The sequence below is a fragment of the Peromyscus californicus genome, unplaced genomic scaffold (assembly GCF_007827085.1).
Source record: "Peromyscus californicus insignis strain IS unplaced genomic scaffold, ASM782708v3 Scaffold_6__1_contigs__length_162567912, whole genome shotgun sequence".
NCBI lineage: Eukaryota > Metazoa > Chordata > Mammalia > Rodentia > Cricetidae > Peromyscus > Peromyscus californicus.
The window spans coordinates 138,914,930-138,935,742 of NW_026294584.1; the positions used below are offsets into that span (position 1 = coordinate 138,914,930).

General features: G+C 48.1%; 1 protein-coding gene across 6 annotated transcripts; it reads left to right on the forward strand.

Moving 5' to 3' along the window:
- The first annotated feature begins 13,743 nt into the window (after positions 1 to 13,743).
- Pianp (PILR alpha associated neural protein) lies at positions 13,744 to 20,160 on the forward strand. 6 transcript variants are annotated; one of them, XM_052719692.1, is made up of 6 exons: positions 13,747 to 14,139; positions 16,111 to 16,170; positions 16,432 to 16,937; positions 17,653 to 17,734; positions 18,453 to 18,674; positions 19,006 to 20,160. In XM_052719692.1, the coding sequence occupies exons 2-6, from the start codon at positions 16,166 to 16,168 to the stop codon at positions 19,025 to 19,027; spliced, it is 837 nt and encodes a 278-aa protein (XP_052575652.1). In that variant the 5' UTR covers positions 13,747 to 14,139; positions 16,111 to 16,165; the 3' UTR covers positions 19,028 to 20,160. The 6 variants fall into 6 exon arrangements, with proteins under 6 accessions (XP_052575655.1, XP_052575652.1, XP_052575653.1 ...); XM_052719693.1 differs by lacking the exon at positions 13,747 to 14,139 and adding an exon at positions 14,205 to 14,586; XM_052719696.1 differs by lacking the exon at positions 13,747 to 14,139 and adding an exon at positions 14,372 to 14,664.
- The last annotated feature ends 653 nt before the right edge of the window (positions 20,161 to 20,813 follow it).

Genomic DNA, 20,813 nt, shown 5'->3' on the forward strand with positions numbered 1-20,813 from the left:
GACTTTTTTTGTGAAGCAGGAATTTTGAAGGACTGTTCTAATTTATCTTGGCAAAGTTTGGCAGACACTTTCCTTTGTGTCTTGCTTGTCCAGTTTGGGCAGCACACTGTCAGCAGTTGAGGCAAGGGCAGTTTTTTGCCCAGTAGCTAGCTTTTGCCACAAAGAAGGCAAACTCCATATGAAGGTTCTTCAATGCCCATCATCCTTTCTGGAAGTAAATTCATATTGCCAGGAGCAGACATGTCTCACTGTCATGAAAAGCCTTGTTATTAAACAACAAAATGCCATATTCTGTAGGTCTCTGAAGTGTTTGAAGAGCACCTGTCTAAAATACACTTCTGCATGACCTTGAAAACATACCTAACATGACTATAAGTTTGATTGTTATAGATGACGATTAATCTGTATTTCTTTATTGTCCTAAATAGCTTTCAAGGACTAAAACTTTACATTTTAAATGAGTTGTATAGATACAATATCTTAAATGAGAATAGAAACATATATATATATATATATGTATATATATATATAGTATAACAAAAATAACCTTAAGTTTGTATCAATATACAAAAATCCATACCAGTGTAAAATATTTGAGACTAGTGTTTGTTCAAAAGTAGACTCGACAATCTACCCCTTTATCCCGTTATTTTTGTACTATATCCTCCCTTTTCCCTTTGTTCAGCTTTTTTCCCAACCATGACCAACAACAATTTGAAATCAACCTGCCTAAACAATGACAAGCATCCATAACTCATCAAATGACCCAAAATCACCCACCATATCTCTTGGGAATGTGGGCATCATGTTCTCTAGACTGCATTCTGTTGTCTGGGGGCAGTGACATCTTTGGGGGACCATGAGAAAGTTGGGATAATGGTCAAGTCCAGAAAAACTAGCCATAACATTTGTTGTCCAGGCTCTGTGCAATAGGAAAGGGTAAGGGTTTTCTCTGGTCCTGTGAGGCTGGACCACCTCAGCCAGCAGCCTTGAAGCTGTTCTGGGTGCAGAACTCTGAGGAAACTGCAACAGAGGCATCTGAGAGGCTGGATCACCTGGGCCACCAGTTTTCATTGGTGTCTTGTCCACTTTCTCTGAAAACACACAGACTTTCAAAGGTAACTTACATTATCTACATTAACACAAGTATGGACTCTGCGTTGTACACAAGCCAATAAAAGATGATTTTTTTTTTGTTTTATGCTTGATATCACCTGTCTTGTAGTTTTTCTAGGTTTATTTCTTTATGTCTGTAGCCAAGATTTTCAGGGGTCTCCGCTGATAATAAAATCAACCTTGAATGAATCCACAGCCTTTTGTTTTCTGTGGAAAGGAAAGCATAACCTCTTCCCCAGTGCAACATGTTTTATGACTTCCATTTTGAAGTTAAAATATTTTAAAATTATATAGATTGGTTTAATTTTAGCAGTTTCTGCAATCCAGTGTCTCTCAGCAGCTACTGTTTGTTCACTCATCAGCAATCAAAAAATTTAAAGTCAATACAATACCACACAGGATCCAGACTCTGTGTATTTTTTATCTTTACATGGCTTATCCTTTTTAAATTATTTTATTTTCTCTCTTTTTTTTAAGATTCATTTATTTATTATGTATGCAGTGTTCTGCCTGCGTGCCAGATCTCATTACAGATGGTTGTGAGCCACCATGTGGTTGCTGGGAATTGAACTCAGGACCTCTGGAAGAGCAGCCAGTGCTCTTAACCACTGAGCCATCTCTACAGCCCCTTATTTTCTCTTAATGACTTTATTTTGTTATTTATAATTTTTTCTATGACTGTTTATACCTATTTTCTTTTCTTTTTTTAAGCCTATGCACATTTTTTAAACACACCGTAACCTGTTAGTTTTTTTTTTTTTTTTTTTAAATCTGGACCTGTTTCTAACTGAGCATCTGCAATGTTCTCTGATCTTGTGAGACAAATCTTAGACTGCTATGTCAGCTACCAGTGGGGCTCAGCTTAGTGCATGGAACTGGTGGCTGGTTCCAGCCCACAGGCAGTTTTTGTAAGCCAAGCCAACCCAAGAGACCTTGGTCACCAGGAAGCTGCATTTGACTGTGTGTTTTGAATATTTTTGTTAGCTTTTTCAGACCTTATGTGGATATACATGCCCCAACATTGGGTGCCACGTGTAGTTGTATTTTTATTTGGGCCACTAGCTTACAAAAAATGATTCAGAGACTTATGATTAATTATGAAAGCCAGCCTTAGCTTAGGCTTGTTTCTAACTAGCTCTATTTATTTATTTATTTTTGATTTTTCGAGACAGGGTTTCTCTGTGTAGCTTTGGAGCCTGTCCTGGAACTCACTCTGTGGACCAGGCTGGCCTCAAACTCACGGAGATCCACCTGGCTCTGCCTCCCGAGTGCTGGGATTAAAGGCGTGCGGCGCCCGCCGCCGCCGCCGCCGCCACCCGGCTCTAACTAACTCTTATAACTTAAATTAACCCATATTTTTAAGTCTGTGCTCTTCCACGTGCTCGTTACCTCATCTCCATGCTACCCATCCTGGTTATTCCATGTCTGGCTGGCGACTCTGTCTTTCTTCTCCCCAGAGCTCTCTGTCCAGAAGTTCTGTCTATACCTCTTGTCTAGCTTTTGTCTGTTTAGCTTTTTATTAAACCAATCACAGTGACACATCTTCACATTGTGTAAAGAAATATTCCATAACACCGTGGCCTGAATTCAAAGGTTGACAGTGTGTATAAAATCCAGCAACTATAGCTTCTTCTTCCAGGATGTTTGTTGAGACTGCTCACAACACAGACCTCCTACGGAGGCTAACTAACTCTATGGTGATATAGAGTTATTCTGTAAGTAATATAAGTTAGGATAGAAAGTGAATCAGGTACATTTTAGACTTACCAAAATAGGATAGATAATGGAATTATTTTCTCTGAATTTGTCAAATGCAAATGGACTAGACATTGTTTAGGTATTCATTGCTTGTATATATGGTATATAGTTATTGTACTTTTGTATATAGTTATTCTTATATTAGTTATAACTTTTTCCTTTTTTCTTTTCATTAAAATAGAAAAGTGGAAATATGGTGATATTTTATTTGTACTGAAATGTGATTTTATTTGTATGTTAATAAATAAAGTTGCCTGGGGGTCAGAGCTAATAGCAAGCCATAGCAGAAGCCAGACAGTGGTTGTGCACACCCTTTAATCTCAGTCACATGACAGGAACCATAGAAGACCTGGAGGTCTGTATAGACAGGCAGTGATGAGGAGGTTATGTGGTTAGGTTTACAACCAATGAGAAGGCAGAACAGAAAGTCAATAAAAAGACAGATACACAGGAAGTAGATCTCTTTCTGAGGGGAAGGACGACAGCAGTTGCGAAGGGTAAGAAGGGTATTTTAGGGCTGGAGAGATGGCTCAGAGGTTAAGAGCACTGGCTGCTCTCCCAGAGGACCTGAGTTCAATTCCCAGCACCCACATGGTGGCTCATAACCATCTACAATGAGATCTGATACTCCTCTTCTGGCCTGCAGGGACACATGCAGGCAGAACACTGTATGCATAATAAACAAGTAAATCTAAAAATAAAAAAATAAAAAAAAAGAAAGGTTTTTTGGTATCAGCTTTTAGCTACTGCTCTGACCTCTTGGGCTTTTAACTTTGCATTTGGTTCTGTGTTTGTTATTTAATAAGACTGTTACATCTACATTTGGTGCCCACATGGCAAGAATTCATTATAACCGCTCAGCTCAGCTTGGCTTGGCAGCCTGCCGGCTCCCTGACTCCCCAGCTGGGGCCACCTCGGCCTAGGCCCCAGGCGCTACAAACAACTCAGGCCTGCTGGAGCTACTGCTAATTGTAGTAGCTACAAGCAACTGCAGATAGGCTGCTTTTGGCTGAAACGCCAGTGCACATGGTCGGAACTTAAGGAAGCCAGAGACCAGGCTGGACTCGGCTCAAGCAGGAACACGTGGCTGGATTTAAGCTTTTAGTCAGAACTCATGGCTAAGCTTTCTCTCTCTCTCTCTCTTTGGATTCACACCTTGGATGCTAGGTAGCTGTTTTGAAATTCCCTCGGATTTCTACTGTTCTACGCAGACTTGGTGAGACAATTAAGATATCAGGTATTTTAAAGGAAAAAACTATTTAAAAGAAAAAAAAATTTTTTTTCCACATTAAAAAAATGGGTATTATGTGTACATTGGAACAAAATTGGTCTTTGTTTGATAAAATTTTAGGCAGTCTGAAAATGGAACAACTATATGAGAAGATTAATGTTGATGGGATTATGCACATTATTACCTTCTTTATCCTTATTTTACTATTTAAAAAGATAGTCAATTTAAGTGCCAGGATAAAAGCTTTAGAAAAACCTGTTAAACTTGTTAAAATGAATTATAGAGAAATTCAGATTCAGACAGAAGAAATTAACAGTGAAATTGTTTCAGGATTGGATTATAAGGTTACATAAAGAAAGCCTGTTTTTACACAATCACCCTTAATTTATCCGGTAACCGTACAGCAGCTACCTGGTCAAGTGAATGCACAAAATATTTGGACTCCAATTGAAATGTTAGATTTACGAAGATTTAAGGAGGCAATAGTATCTTATGGCATGCATTTCCCATTTGTAAAGCAAATGTTAAACTCCTGGTCAACTTATAATAAGATTATACCACAGGACTGGCGAGAGCTGGTAAATGCTGTTCTAGAACCCAGGGCACAGCTGCAGTGGCAAATGTGGTTCAAAGAGGAAGCTAAAAACATAGAAAATTAATGGAGGGCTAAAGGTATACAAATCTCCCAGGATCAGCTTATTGGAGAAGGCCAATATGCTGCAATACAAACACAATGTTTATATGATATCCAAACCCTAATTCTATGTCGAATGGCAGTCTTGAATGCATGGGAGAGAGTTGAGGAACCAGGAAAGAAAACTGAGTCATTTACAAAGGTTATACAGGGCCCAAAAGAACTCTGGATTTGGCTCTGTGTTTCTTTTCTTTTTTTTTTTTTTTATGCCAAATACTGTTTATTGAAGGAGGGAAGAGGTCTTAAATACAGTCTTACAGCACAATGGGAGAACCCCAGAAGGCAGAAGTTGGCTACCGATGTGTGTTTCTAATTTAATAAGACTGTTACATCTACATAACTCCTCCCCCGGTGCTGTACATACTAAATGCACTGCCCCGGTGCTGTACATACTAAATGCACTGAGGCTCAGGTTGTTGGGTAGTTGGTGCCACTTCGTTAGAGTGCACACAACCCACCCGACCCCAGGTTTTCTGTTCCGGTGTTTTTGTGTATTCTCTCTTCATTCCCTCATCATCTCAGGGTGCCAGGGCCAAACTGCACAGGCCATGCACCACCCAAGTGACGGGATTAAAGGTGTGCACTACCACATCTGGTATTTTATTACTACATTGGTATTTTTGTAGACCAAGGATTGAACCAGAGTGTGAAGGCAAGCTCTGAGTTGTACCCTCAGCTCTGAAAACAAAAAAGGTTTATTTATTTTTATGTGTATGTGTATGATTGTTTGCCTTCATGTATGAATGTCACCGTGCATGTCCTGGTACCTGTAGTGATCAGAAGAGGGGGTTGGATCCCTTGGAACTGAAGTTACAAATGGTTCTGAGCTACCATGTGAGTGCTGGGAATCAAATCCAGGTCCTCTACAAGATCATCAGGTACTCTTTACCACTGAGCCATCTCTCCAGCCCCTGCAAAAAGATTTTATAGCGCTATTTGCTTTTGTATGCATTAAGAAGCTTTGGAAGACTACATACAGTGAACCACACTGAGGTCAGGGATAGGACCTGAAGGATGATGGATGGAATGGAAATGAAAAACTCTATATTTGCTTTGAATATGTGCTTGTGTTACCAATTCAAAATAGTGAATTATGGGAGGTAGAAATCTTTATAAGAAAAACTTTGTGACAATGGAAAAAGAAATAGAGGAGGATGCTAGACAATGGAAATGCCTTCCATCCTCCTGGATTGGTAGACTGGCTTTACTGTGAAAAGCAATCTACAGAGTCAAGGCAATCCTCATCAAAATTCCAGTGATATACTTCACAGAACTTGAAAAAAATCCTGTGATTCTCATGGAAATTATGAAGACCAGGGTTAGCTGAAGCAGCTCTAAGCAGGAAGAACACATTCGGGGGTGTTACATTACCTGACTTAAAACTGTACTACAAAGCCATAGTGACAGAGACAGCATGGGCCGGGAGCAAAAATAAACACATAGAACAGTGGAACATAATAAAGACCCAGAAATAAACCCATACAGTTATGGAAACCTAACTGTTGTTGCTGTTTTTGAGACAAGGTTTCTCTGTGTAGCCCTGTCTGTCACAGAATTCAGAAATCCATTTGCCTTTTCCTCCCGAGTGCTGGGGTTAAAAGCATGCGCCACCACATCTGGCTTTTTCTTTTCTTTTCTTTTTTTATATAAAAGTGTTGAAAATATACACTGGAAAAAAGAGATACCCTTTTCAACAAATGATGTTGGCAAGACTGGACATTCACCTGCAAAAGGTGAGAGGTCCATGCCTCTCACTCGGCACAAAAATCAATTCAAACTGGACAGTGACCTTAATCTGAAACTGGGAACACTGGGTAAAGGAAAGCACATACTTCAGGAACAGGCACAGGCAAGAGATTCACAAGTGGGATCCCGATAGAACAGGAGATAGCCCTAAGAACAGAGAAATGGGATTACATAAAATTTAAAAGCTTCTGTACAACAAAACGATCAACAAAGTTATGGAATTTTCTCCTATAGAATCGGAGGACAGCTTTGTCAGTTATACTTCAGACAAGCAGTGTCTACCTAGAATATATAAATAACTGCAAATATTACACACACACACACACACACACACACACACACAAACCTGTCCATCAGTAAGTGTAAGTGGGCCAATAAACTGAATATCAAAAGAAGTACAAGGGGAGGCTTGAGAGATGGCCCAGTACTTAAGAGGACTTGTTCTTCCAGAGGACTCAGGTTTGATTCCCAACACCCTCATGGTGGCTCTGCAACTCCAGTTCCAAAGGATTCATGCCCTTTCCTGGCTTCTGTAGGCACCAGAGTACACAGATATATGTGCAGGTAAATCATCCATATAGAAGAAATAAATTTTTAAAAATGTATTCTTCTCTCATACTGTCTGCAGTTCCCCCTCCTTCCACTCCTCCCAGTTCCACTTCCCACATCCCCTCTTCCCTAGATCCACTCCTCCCTAGTTTCCCTTCAGAAAGGAGCAGGCCTCCCACGGATATCAACTGAACACAGCATAACATGCTACAATAAGACTCGGCACAAATCCTGATATCAGGGTTGGGTGATGCAACCCAGTAGGAGGAAAAGGTCCCAAGAGCAGGCAAAAGAGTCAGAGACACCCCCATTCCCACTGTTAGGAGTCCCACAAAAACACTAAGCTAATAACCACAGCATATATACAGAGGACTTAGCAGACCCATGCAGGCTCCATGATCGCCACTTCAGTCTCGAAATCCTTATGAGCCCTGCTTAGTTGTTTCTGTGGGCCATGTTCTTGTGGTGTCCTTGATCCCTCTGGCTCCTACAATCCTTCCTCAGGGATCCCTAAGGATCCCAAACTCCAAGGGAGATACCTGATGGAGATCTCCAATTTGGACTCTCTCTCTCTACCTAATGTTTGGCTGTGGGTCTCTCCATCTGCTCCCATCAGCTGCCAGAGGAAGCCTCTCTGATGATGATTGAGATAAGCACTAATCTATGAGTATACTAGAATATCATTAGGAATCATTTTATTGATTTAAAATTTTTTTTAATAAAAAGAAGTATAATTGGCTAATAAATATTTTAAAACTATTTATGTATTTATTTATTTCATGTGCATTGGTGTTTTGCCTGCATGTATGTCTGGGTGAGGGTGTCAGGTCCCTGGAACTGGAGATACAGACAGCTGTGAGCTGCCATGTGGGTGCGGGGAATTGAACCCAGGTCCTCTGGAAGAGCAGTCAGTGCTCCCAACTGCAAAGCCATCTCTCCAGCCCCGGCCAATAAATATTTTTAAAGTATTCAAGGGTCTGAGGAGATGGCTCAGTGGGTAAGAGAGTGCTTGTTCTGCAAGCATGAGGACCTAAGATCCCCAGCATCCACAGAAAAACTTAGGTATGACTATTTATGCTTATAACCCAGTGGGGCTGGGGGATGGGATGCAGGGAGGGGAGAAGCAGAGCATGCTGGGCAGCCAGTCTAGCCGAAATGCTTCTGGTTCAGTGAGACAGACCCTGTCTCAAGGAGGTGAGGTGGACGTGGATAGAGGAAGACCTCGAATAACCTGCTTTGGCCTCTGTGTGTGCATCGGCCCCTGCACACACATATACGTGTAGGGCAGTGGTGGGGTAGCTAAACGGGTAAAAGGTGCTTGCTGCCAAGCCTGAAGAACTGAGTTCAGTCCCCAGATCCCACGAGATTTCATCACACCCCTGTCAAAATGGCTTTTGTCTAGAAAGCAAATGGCAACAAATGTTGGCAATAACATGAGGAAAAAGGAACCTTATCCCTGTTGGTAGGAGCATAAACTAGAGCAGTTACTGTATGAATCAATGTGGAGGCTTCTCCAAACAATAAAACTAAAACAGCTATACCTTCTTGGGTATATACCCAAGGAGCCTGCATCCTGCTACAGAGACACATGCTCATTCATGTTCACGGTTGCTCTTTTTACAATATCAAGAAAGTGGAATCAACCTAGATGTCTGTCTATACATGAATGGGTCATGAAAATGTGGTACAAATAAACAATGGAATTTCATTCTGCCACAAAGAAAAAGGAAAGTATGAAGTTTGCAGGAAAATCACTGGAACTGGAAGGCATTGTATTAATTGAGATAACTCTGGCTCAGAAAGACAGATACTGCATGTTCTCTCTCAGATGGGACACTTAGCTGCTAATTGTTAAATAAGTACATGTAGTGGGAGTAAATGTGGCTAAATGATAGGAAACTAGAAAAGGTCCATAAGACAGGAAAAAGGAGGCTTTAAGCGAGGGGAGGGGAGAATAATAGGACACATGAGATGTGAAAGTAGAAGGGGCAGAACAGTGGGGAGGGGCAAGAGAGGTGGGCAGATGGAGGAGAAGCAACCGAAATGAAGTATACGTGAAAATACCATAAAGAAAGCTGCTATTTCAATAAACTGAATTCACAACGCGTATGAATTACAGAGTGGGGGTGGTGCCTCTTGCCTGTAATCCCAGCACTTGTGAGGAAGAGGCCGGAAGATCATTTGCAAATTTGAGACCAATCTGGTCTACATGGGGTGGTCCAGCCAGCCAGGGCTCTGCAGCGAGACTCTGTTACAAAAACAACAGTGAATTATGAACCTAAACCCTTTGGATCTGAGTTTGTAGGAGAAAAAGAGGAAGGGAGAAGTGGGGGATTTGGTGAGTAGAGACTGTCTTCTGAGAAAGCCCCCTCGTAGTGGGAGAAAGGTCAGCATGCCTGCGCACTTCGGGCAACAGTCAAGTAGAGGGACAGGAAGGCTTCGGGACAGGAAGGGACAGTTGCTGCAATGACAACTTTGGGTGGTGACAGGGTCTACTGAAGGGCAGTGGTGCAGGAAGATGGGGGTGGTGGTGAGAAAGGTTACTCTGTCTTTCTCTCTTCCTTTTTCTTCCTTCCTTCCTTCCTTCCTTCCTTCCTTCCTTCCTTCCTTCCTTCTTTCCTTCCTTTCTTCTTTCTTTCTTCAAGACAAGGTTTCTCTGTGTAACTCTGGTTGTCCTGGAACTCACTCTGTAGACCAGGCTGGCTTCGAACTCACCGAGATCCTCCTGCCTCTGCCTCCCGAGTGCTGGGATTAAAGGTGTGCGCCACCACCGTCTGGCTTCTGTTTTTGTAATAAAGCAGCAAGATCATCATCTGAGAGAGAGAGACACTGGGTATTTTTTGAGGCAAGGAAGCGTGGAAACGTGGAGCCAGCTAGGTGGTTCAGTGGGTAAAGGTACCTGCCACCAAGCCTGATGACCTAAGTTTGATCCCTGGGACCCACTTAATGGAGAGACACCACTCTGTAAGTTGACCTCTGACCTCCACACATGCACTAGGGCACAGGCACATATACAAAATTTTCTTAAAAAGGAAAACATGGCAGGAGGCAGAGCCAGGCGGATCTCTGTGAGTTCAAGGCCAGCCTGGTCTACAAAGTGAGTTTCAGGAAAGGCGCAAAGCTACACAGAGAAACCCTGTCTCAAAAAACCAAAAAAAAAAAAAACAAAAAAACCAAAAAAAAACAACAAAAAAAAAAACGGAAAACGTGGAAATTTGACTGGCCATGGTGATGCATTCCTATAATACTGGTACTCAGGATGCTGGGATTGGAGGATTGCAAGTTCAAAGCCAGCCTGGGGAAAGAAATTCACCCAAACAAATACTGGGAACACTATCTGAGTACAGAAACAGTAATATATACCAGAGCCTTGCACATGCTAAGCACGTGCTCCACCAATGACTCATACCCCGAGCCTATCACATGATAGCTCTTGTCTCCCTTACCAAATTGTAAGCTTCACAAAGACTGTGGTGACTTTGTTCTTACTCTTCACTGGATGCCCTGGTCCAGTGCTCTACCCAGCTTGTGGTTATGTAAAAAAAAAATATTTGCTGCTGTCTGGGTGTGGTACTGTATTTCCATAATCCCCAACACTTAAGGAAATGAAGACAGGAGGTCAGGAGTTCAAGGTTATCCTCAGCTACATAGTGAATTCAAGGCCAGGCCAGACTATATAAGACTCTGTCTCACATAAACAAACATTTGTTGAAAGGAATAAAAAATATTAAAAATAATTGATCACGATGCAAGGCTTCGTGTGCAAGGCATCATAGTGAATGAGCATTCATTTGATAAATGCAGTCCTCACCAGGTTACAGTGAGTGCCCTAGAGCCTCTCCTAGGGAGCCTAGGAGGTGGCAGGAACTGTGCGAGCTCCCTCACATGGCCCCATAGCTCTGTTTTCATCGGATGTGCCACTGGGAGACACCGCGAGGGCATCTCATGACTCACTGCTGTTTCGACTTGGAATGAAAGGCTGTCTCAACAGCAGGCTTCCTTCCTAGAGGCCGGAGTGCCAGGGTAATGACAGTGCTAAGGACAGAAGGAGGAGGCTGACCAGGAGGGGTGTGTATGAGAGCAGAGACTCAACCGTGGCAGGAGACGGAGAGGAAAAACAGGGCCATAGCAAGGGGAGAGTGAAAAGCGTCCAGAGCGGGCAGGGCTTGGTCCCGGATCCTGTTCACCAAGCAATGAAGATGGAGGGTTTCCCGTGTGACAGAGCACTGCGGTCAGGATGTAGGGTGAAGATGACGAATGAGATGTTTGCTCTCAAGTGTATGTGGGAAGACAGCAAACAGCAAACACGTATGAAATCGGGCCAGAAAGTGATGACTCGGGAACCTTGATGAAATGAGGACACAGTGGAGACCCCTTTAGGTTTGCGGCAGAGATCAGAAAGTCAAGAAAGAGCCAACTAGGTAGAAACAGAGAGACAGTAGTGAGGCATTGGTGGGAGAGGGACTCCAAGTACAGGGATTCTGAGGGACTGGCTTCTGCTGCTCTGCAACAGCAGGAAGTCTGATGTGACAGAAGCATCGTGTGTGAGGGAGTACACACTGGTGGCTTTTACATTGTACTTACTCAGTGTATGCATGTACATTGAGTGTGCGTGCGCATGCATGCTGGAACATGGTGGTCAGGGGACAGCTTTGTGGGAGTTGGTTCTCTCCCTCCACCCTGTGGGTCTTGAGTATCAAGTTAGGCTTGGTTACCTGCTGAGCCATCTCACCAGCCCTTGAATATTTTAAAAGGGAAGAGCTTTTAGGTTTTAAAATATTATTGGTAACTGCAAAGAACATTTTGTGAAAGATGAGCACAGAAATGAAGGGGCATCTAAGGAGCTCCTGTGATTCCAGATGTGAGATGGCAGCTTGGATCAGGACTCTAACAGGAAAGATGTTAGATCTGTCTAACAGGGTGGGCACGGGGCATCTGCTGATAGTGGAGGCTGTGGCGCTTGCTGATGATGCAGATTCAGGGAAGGAACTGGAAAATCAAAACATTTTTTGGCTTGAACAACAACAAGGAGTTGTCCTGTCTCAGGATGAAGAGCCCTGGACGGAAGTGAATTGGGGGTGGGATAGTTCCAAACATCTATCTGAGTCACATTTGGTTTGCACGGCTATTAGACATCGGAGAGGCTATGTCAAGTGGGCGGCTGGACACATGAGTCTGGCGCTATGGAAATAAATTTAGGACTCACTGACATTACAGAGTATTTAAGCCCTGGGACTGGATGAGATCACTGGACAAAGGGGAAGAGAAGGCCGTTGGAGGGAAACAGGAGAGTGTGCTTTTCTAGAAGCTTGGTGGGGGTGGGGTGGGGTGGGGGAGTGATTTAGGGAGAAGGATGAGTGGGTGGAAGTAGCTTTGCGCCTGTCCTGGAACTCACTCTGTAGCCCAGGCTGGCCTCGAACTCACAGAGATCCGCCTGCCTCTGCCTCCCGAGCGCTGGGATTAAAGGCGTGCGCCACCGCCGCCTGACTCGGGAATTTTTTAATTACTTTTCTTTAGTGTGTGTGTCTCACAGTCTTGCTCAGAGGTCTGATGTCAACTTGAGTCTTCCTTCCACCCTGTGGGGCCTGGGGATAGAACTCAGGTAGTCAGGCTTGGTGGCAATCACCTTTGCCCCCTGAGTCACCTCCATGGCCTCGGTTAGGAGAGTTTTCTCTCTCTCTCTTTTTTTTCTTCTTTTTTTTTCTTTTTTTTTTTGGTTTTTCGAGACAGGGTTTCTCTGCAGCTTTGGAGCCTGTCCCGGACTAGCTCTGTAGACCAGGCTGGTCTCGAACTCACAGAGATCCACCTTCCTCTGCCTCCCGAGTGCTGGGATTACAGGCGTGTGCCACCACTGCTCGGCGGTTAGGATTTTTTTTTAGGTTTTTCGAGACAGGGTTTCTCTGTGCAGCTTTGCGCCTTTCCTGGATCTCGCTCTCTAGACCACGCTGGCCTCGAACTCACAAAGATTCGCCTGCTTCTGCCTCCCAAGTGCTGGGATTAAAGGCGTGGGCCACCACCGCCCGGCCCGGTTAGGAGAGTTTTAAGAGGTCTGGGAAGGCCTCTCAAAAGGCTGGATGGAAGTGAGACCGCTAGGGGCCATCTGTGAATGGCCAGGGAAAAGCTTCTAGAGGGAATAGCAGGTGCAAAGCCCTGAGGCGGGCTCCAATTGCCTCCTAGGAACATATGTCAGCTGCACTGTAGCCGAGACACAGAAATCCCTAGGAAAGAAAATCGGACATACCTAGAGATGGGAACCTGCAGGGCTTCCTTGTAAGCCGCAGTAAGTGGTTTGGATATTTTGATATCCTTGGAAAAGCTAAGGACAGTACATGGGTCTCGAGCCACTTAAGGACTGTTTGGGTTGCTTCAGAGAGAAGGAATTATATAGCAGGGCCGAAATGAAACAGGGAATTAAGCTTTGGGGGCACTCTAATTTGTGTATGCAATTTTCTCTCCTACCCCTCCCTGGTCCTCTCATCCATGGTCTTGAACTCCCATCCCTTTCCACCCTGGCCAGAGTTGGGAACTCAAATGTATGGGTGACTCAGAATTTCAGAACTGCTTGCGGGGTGTGTGTGTGTGTGTGTGTGTGTGTGTCAGAAATCATCGGGTGTCGAGCTACGCTAAGGCAGAGGGGGAGCGTGCCATCATAACCCGAAGAACTGGGGGTCTCCGCCTCCCATCCTTGCTGCCCTCCTCAACCTTGCCTGCACCTGGGACAAAAGCTGAGCTCGCAGTGTGGCAAGCGACGGGTTAAACCGTGCGTGGCCTTCAGACGCGAAGAGGAGAGGCGGAGACCAAGTGGTCCTAGTCGCCCGCCGAACCCAGCCGAGCCCGGCCGAGCCCAGCCGAGCCCAGCCGAAGCGAGCATCTCCCGCCGTCGCCGCCGCCCCGCGCCCCCGGCGCCCGCCCCCCTCCGGCTCCAGCGCCTCGCTGCCAGGCAAACCTCCCGACCATGCCCGGTGCCCCACCCGCTTCTGCGACCCCCCAGCCCCGCGCAGCTCCGAGCGCCTGCAGTCGTCGCGCCGTTACGCCAGGCATGCAGGTGAGCGAGGGGGGGGACCTAACGCCCCCACCCAGAGGGAGCGGGCCCTGCCCTCCCCAGTGCCAGCCCCGCGCCCTTCGCCTCCCGCCCCTCCTGGTCTGGTCCCTTGTCGGGCTCCAGCCGCCAAGAGCTTCTTTCCACCGTGCCCTGCGTCCCTCCGCTGTCCCGACTTCATCCCAACCTCCTGGTGCAGCAGTCAGCGTCTCCGCGGCTGCCTCCATCCCGCCTTTAGCTCATCCTGCAGCTTCGAGCATCCTCCTGCCTCAGGTCCCCTTTCCGCTCTGGGTGCTCCCTCCGAATCCCATGGCTGATCTTTTCCTGGTTCGCGCCGCTTTCCAGCCCTGTGGAGGGAGTGCAGGCCTGTGGGACTGGCGGGCTTGGGGGCTCTGCTAGGGATGGGGCCCTGTTCCCCCACCCCACCCCCAGTTCGTCTTCTGCGCACAACAGGTCGGTGAGCAGCGCGAAGCGGGTGGGGTGGCGCACCAGCTCGGGGACTGCGGACTTCCTGGAGGGGGTGACCAAGGGGTACGGGGTGTGTGTGTGTGAAGGGGCTGGAGTTGACGTTGGCGGCGGGGGATGTAGCAGACAGGGGCAGGTGGGTCCTGTTGTCAGCGGACCACTGGTGTCTCTGGGCCCTCATCCGCTCACTGGTTCATCTACCATTTCTTCCCTCCCTTCTCTAACCTTCTCTCACCGAGTCCCCAGGCCTATCTCTTTCCTTTCCCTTCGCTTTCACCTGGCCTCCAGCTCTGTCTCCATATCCCTTTAAATTTCAAGAAACAATTCCTAACTCCTCCATCTTTGCTGTTCCTCCCCCCACCCCGTTCCCGTCCCTTCCTTTTCTGATTTTGCCTTCAACTCCATGTTCTTTTCTGTCTCAATGACTTCCCCCTCATCTCCGATCTCCATCGCTTCTTTTCCCTCTCCCTTTGCTTCTGTCCTGACCAGACCCCCCTCCCCCTCCCCCCTGCCGATTCGCTCACTTTCTCCTCCCCGTCCTCTTCTCCCTTCAGCGTCCTCTGACTCTTCTGCAGCCCCTCTTCCCTCGCCATCTCTTCCCAGCTGCTGTTCACCTTTCTTTCTACTCTTGACCAAGCTTTTCCCTTTCAGCCCTTCACACCCGTCACACCTTTGTCCATCACCCCATTCCCTCCCCCGGCGGATTCTCTGGTAGTGTTCAACATGCACATAGAGACTAGGAATCCAGTAGACACAGGGTGTCACATGCTCCTCTCTGGAGACCCTAAGCCCCTGGGATTCACCACCCTCAGCTTGGAGACTGTGCACTTCCTTTCGGAACTAACCATCCAGACTCTCCTAGGACTTTGCCCAGAAGAGCCACAGTTGAGGGGGTGGCTTCCTTGGAGCTCCACCTTCTTTCAGAAGGTGCATTTGGATGGTTAGACATCCAGCACAGAGATCATGTTCTGGAGTTTCTCCCCCACCTACCATTTTCCCCCATTTTTCCAAAGAGGCAGCTAGCTTCTGGGTTTTGTCGCAAGAGAAGTGCCTGGCCCTACAAGAGGTGAGGGGGCTTCTAGAGCCCCTCCACCCCCCAACACGCACTAAGATTGACTTCCCCTTCCCTCCCCCACTCTCAAACTCCCTCCCTAGCGGTAGGTGCTCAGGGAATCACAAGGTTCTTGGCTCTAAATTAAGATCCAAGAAGCCTGAAGCTGTGGGCAGAGGAAGTGAGACGGAAGGAAGCCAAAGAGGCAAGAGTAGACAGACATTGGGGCCAGGAGGTAACAGGAACCCATCTGGGATGCTGTAGGTGGGACGGGGGGCTACTTTAGGGAGTTTTCCCCTAAAAGGATGCTACAAAGCAGTGGATGCTGGGAAGCAGCAGCGCGGCTGGTAACTGTGCCGTGGGGGGCGGGGGGCGGGGCATGAAGGGGCAGAATTGGTGGATGGATGAGCTGGGGAGCACACAGGGCAGGTTCGACTGTGACACCCTCATTTTTCCTCCAGTAAAGGCCGAAAATCTGGGTCACAGCTGAGGAAGACCTCAGATACGGAGTGCAGAATGTGGTAAGTTTGGCCCAGCAGAGGGAGCTTGGAGACCACTTTCCCTGGGGGATTGGGCCCTTTCTCTGCCTAGGTCAGCTCAGGGCCTCTGGAGGACTGGCCCCCTAGGAAGAGACAAAAGGAAGCCAGGGTCTTCCTAACACATACCTGCTCTGGCAGAGAAACCTGGAGGGAGGGACCCAAGATTTCTGGTGTGAGCTTACCCTTCTTACACACGAGCCCACCGTGGCCTGGACCTCACCTGCTTTTTCTCCCTTCCTATAGGCCTGCTCTGCTGCTGTCCCAGCTCTTCCCTCTCTGGCCACTGCTGTTGTTACCCCTCCCTCCGCCTGTTCAGGGCTCCTCCCCTCGATCCCCACCAGCCCCAGCCCGTCCCCCCTGCGTCCGGGGTGGCCCCTCGGCCCCGCGCCATGTGTGTGTTTGGGAGCGGGCTCCTCCACCAAGCCGGTCCCCAAGGGTCCCGAGATCACGTCGGCAAGCTCCGCCAGGCACTGCACCTCCTGCCACCCCATCAGGCTTTGAGGAGGGGCCTCCCTCATCTCAGTACCCCTGGGCTATTGTGTGGGGTCCCACAGTATCTCGGGAGGATGGAGGGGACCCCAACTCGGTCAACCCTGGATTTCTGCCCCTGGACTATGGTTTTGCAGCCCCACATGGGCTGGCTACCCCGCACCCCAACTCAGACTCCATGCGGGATGATGGAGATGGCCTCATCCTTGGGGAAACACCTGCTACCTTGAGGCCCTTCCTGTTTGGAGGGCGTGGGGAAGGTGAGTGAGCAAGGCTGGTAGGGATGTGAGGGATGGGGAGGGTGGTTGAAGACTCTGAACTGCCGAAACTGAGTCCTTATCTGTGTCTTCAGTCAATGCACGAGGTTCTAGGCTGGCAAGGATGCAGAGGTGGGGATGCTACCTGCACTCTGAAGGAGTTCAGGTCCACTGTTGAAGACAGATGTGTAAACATGTGGGGATGAGTCAACATAATAAACACCCTAAAAGAAGCACTTACAGCACGTTGTTAGGAAAACAGAGACGTGAGAGACAGTTTCACCCCGGGGATAAGAACAGATCAAACAACTTACATGTGAGATAGACCTTAAAAACAGAATGGGGTATTCCAGGTAGAGGGGTGCCCTGGAAGAAGGTCACTACCAGGCAGTGTGTTAGCACGTATTGTGCTGGATGGTGGCTTAGGGTTGGGCCAGGGAAGATCGTCTGATACCTCTACCCCCATTTCTATACAGGAGGATAGTTCTGTCTGACCTTGGAGCCTCATCCTCATCACATGTATGTGTAAGATTTGGTACATGTAATGTTTGGGAAAGTAGAAGAGCTGACAGCTCAGGAGAAAGTTGGTGATTAAAAAAAAAGACGAGGGAGAGTCCAGAGAAGTAGGCAGGCAGTGTGCACTGGCTCGGCGGCACTCAGTCACGCCCTCCTCTGAGCCTGCCTCAGGCCTCCCAACGCCGTCTTCCATCCTTATCAGGTGTGGACCCTCAGCTTTACGTGACAATTACCATATCCATCATCATCGTCCTTGTGGCTACAGGCATCATCTTCAAGTTTTGGTAAGCTGGGGGAGAGGGATGTCTGAAGGCTTGTAAAGGCTAGACAGAGGGTAAGATCAAGGACAGCAGTTTCACTGGAGGAGGAAATCACGGATGAAGGGAAGAGCTTGAAAAAAAAACTAATTGGAGTGGAGGAGGACTGAGAGAAACCAGTGCCGATTCCTCCAGAAAAAATACAAGGGTAGTGGGAGGGAGGGGGTTATTTATCTATACCAGGGACTTTGGTGGGCAGCTCTCCAAGATGGAGACAGCTGAACCAGGCTGCAGAACCCTTTCTGAGGGCTTCTGTCCAGGAGGAAGGAAATCGGGAACTTTCTTTGTACATATTTAATAGTGGGTCACATAGTCCTTCACACTTTACTGAGAGAATCATTAGACTCAGGTGCCCAAGTCATTAGCTGACTTTGAACTTGAACTAAATCTGCCAGGTACCTGCGGAGGAGAGGAATTGCTCCTCTGGGCATCAGTGTGGCAGTTTTCAGGGGCTTTGTATTGGTGGGGAGGAGCACTAAGCCTGTGGCTATCGGAAGATCGTTTAGAGGGAAGCAGAAGGAGTAGCTTGATGGGTGCATGGTCTCAGAGGACAGTTTCGGTACTGTGGAGAAGTTGGAGGTGCCAGGGAGGGAGGGAGGGAGGGAGAAGCTGGTGACCAGTGGTGCTGGCCTAAAATAGAGGGTACTCAAGTGTGTGAAAGACCTCTTTCCTTCTGATGCTCAAGCTGGGACCGCAGCCAGAAGCGGCGGAGGCCCTCAGGGCAGCAAGGTGCCCTGAGGCAGGAGGAGAGCCAGCAACCATTGACAGACCTGTCCCCTGCTGGAGTCACTGTGCTGGGGGCCTTCGGGGACTCACCTACCCCCACCCCTGACCATGAGGAGCCCCGAGGGGGACCCCGGCCTGGGATGCCCCAGCCCAAGGGGGCTCCAGCCTTCCAGTTGAACCGGTGAGGGCAGGGGCCAATGGGATGGGAGGGTGAGGAGGGAAGGCAACTGAGGTCTCCAGACCTTCAGTGGGTCTTTCCGGGGTGGGTGGTCTTCCCTACTGCAGTCCATGACTCTCCTTCCTGACCTGGTTCCCGGGCCTCTCAAGGGGGCTGTCAGATTCTCTCCCGGGAGAAGGGGACTTTCTGCCCCTCCCCGCCATGTCCTACTCCCCTGCCACCCTTTAAGTCAAGCTCTGCCCTCTCAACCCTGAGTACCCTTTGTCTTGGACTTCTCCTTCTGCTTCAGCCTACTCCTTGGTTCCTGACTATGCACTTTCCCTCTTCCTCTCAGGATTCCCCTGGTGAATCTGTGATGCCCCCCCCATGTTGGGGTGCTGCCAAGCAGGAGGCCAAGTGGCCGGCATAGCCACCATCCACTGAGGGGGGGGCAACCGTGGGGAACTGGGACCATGGTGGGGGGCTCCCAGCTCCTGCCCTTGCACACCACCTGGAACACTCACTGACCCCATGGGCAAGCCCAACTGTTTGCCCTCCAGTGTTTGGGGGCTCCCCCATTCCCACCCTTGCACATTCACATGAAAGCCTTGCACACTCACCTCCACCCTCACAGGCCATAGCACACAGTCACGCTCTCCATGCTGCTCTTCTGCTTCGTGTCCCCGTCCACATCTGCTCAGCTGGCTCCTAGCTCTCCCCCTCTTGTGACACATGTTGTACCCCCTTTGCATTCTCTGCGCCCATCTCAGACCGGGGATGTGCATTTCTGGCCCAATACATGGCATAGTGCTCACTCTGCCTCATCAACATCCACTGGTCTAGTTTCTGTGGCCCTTGCATGCTGCCCTAGAGGTGGTGGGAGGCGAGCTAGGGGCTCCTCGTGCCGTCTGTCACAGCCCCATCTCATTCCATGCCTTACGTTTCACTGTCCTTCCATCCCAAGGGCACTGCCACTACTCTGAGGGCTCCCCGACAGGAACGGGGGTTGTGAGACCCAACTGCTAAATTCTGTCATCTGAAATATGGGTTTGGGGGAGTCACCTGCTGCACATGAGAAGGGACTCCCATGTCCTCCCTTCCTTCCCAAGTCCCTTGTCTTGTCTGTCCTGGCTGTCTGTCTGTGTGTGTCTCTATGGACTTCAGAGCCCCCTGAACAGGTCCTCCGCTCCCCGCTCTTCCCTAAGGCCTCCCTAACTGTACCTAGGCTGCCAGGGACTGAAGCCAGCTGGTTCAAGGCCATTGAGAGCTCTGCCTCCACACCCACCCTTCTCTTCCTGGGTCCCCTCATGTCCCCTCTTCCCTCTCCTGCCTCTCCCCCTTTTCCTCTCCTCAGGTTCTTCCCTTTCTCGTTGTTTCTTCCACTTCCCTCCTTCCTCCGACCTGGCTCCTATGCTGTGATATATATTTTTGTATTATCTCTTTCTTCTCGTGGTGATAATCTTGTGGGATGTAAGTTTCAAAATTTTCAAATAAAGCCTTTGCAAGATAATGAAGTCCCGTTTTGCCTTATAACACACACACACACACACACACACACACACACACACACACACACACACAGGACTGGCAGGCAGGAAGGATGGTAAACAAAGGGAGATGGGGAACTTCTCCAGACTACACTGTCACCTGGCCTGTTGACCTGAAGCTGGAGGCTGATGGACGTCTGAACTTGGGACGGACTGGAGGGAGGAACTGGCATCACGTGTGTGACTTGCTTGCTCCTTCTTAGTGAGGATCAAGAGAGACCAAGAGAAAAGGGACAGAGAAAAGGGGGACATTTCTTAGGTCAGGCAATGGGCAAGCCAGAAGCGACAAATTGATTGGAGACAGGGTCACTCTTGAGTCCAGGCTGGCTGATACTAGATCCTCCCACCTTGGCCTCCCGAGTGCTGGGATTACAGGCATGAATCACCACACTGGGCAAGACAGCTAGGACAGAGGATAAAGGGTCAAAGGAGAGAAAGATGGAGGGAAAAAAGGTTGAGTCACGGGAGAGAAGGCTCTATTTGGTTTATTTTCATCCTTGCTCCTTAACATTTCCCTACCCACAACTGCCCGCCAAAAGCTATGCTGCACCAGAAGCCCTGTGGTTAGCTCATTAGCTTTTCCATTCTGAGAAAAGCATTTGCTGAGGTGTGGGGG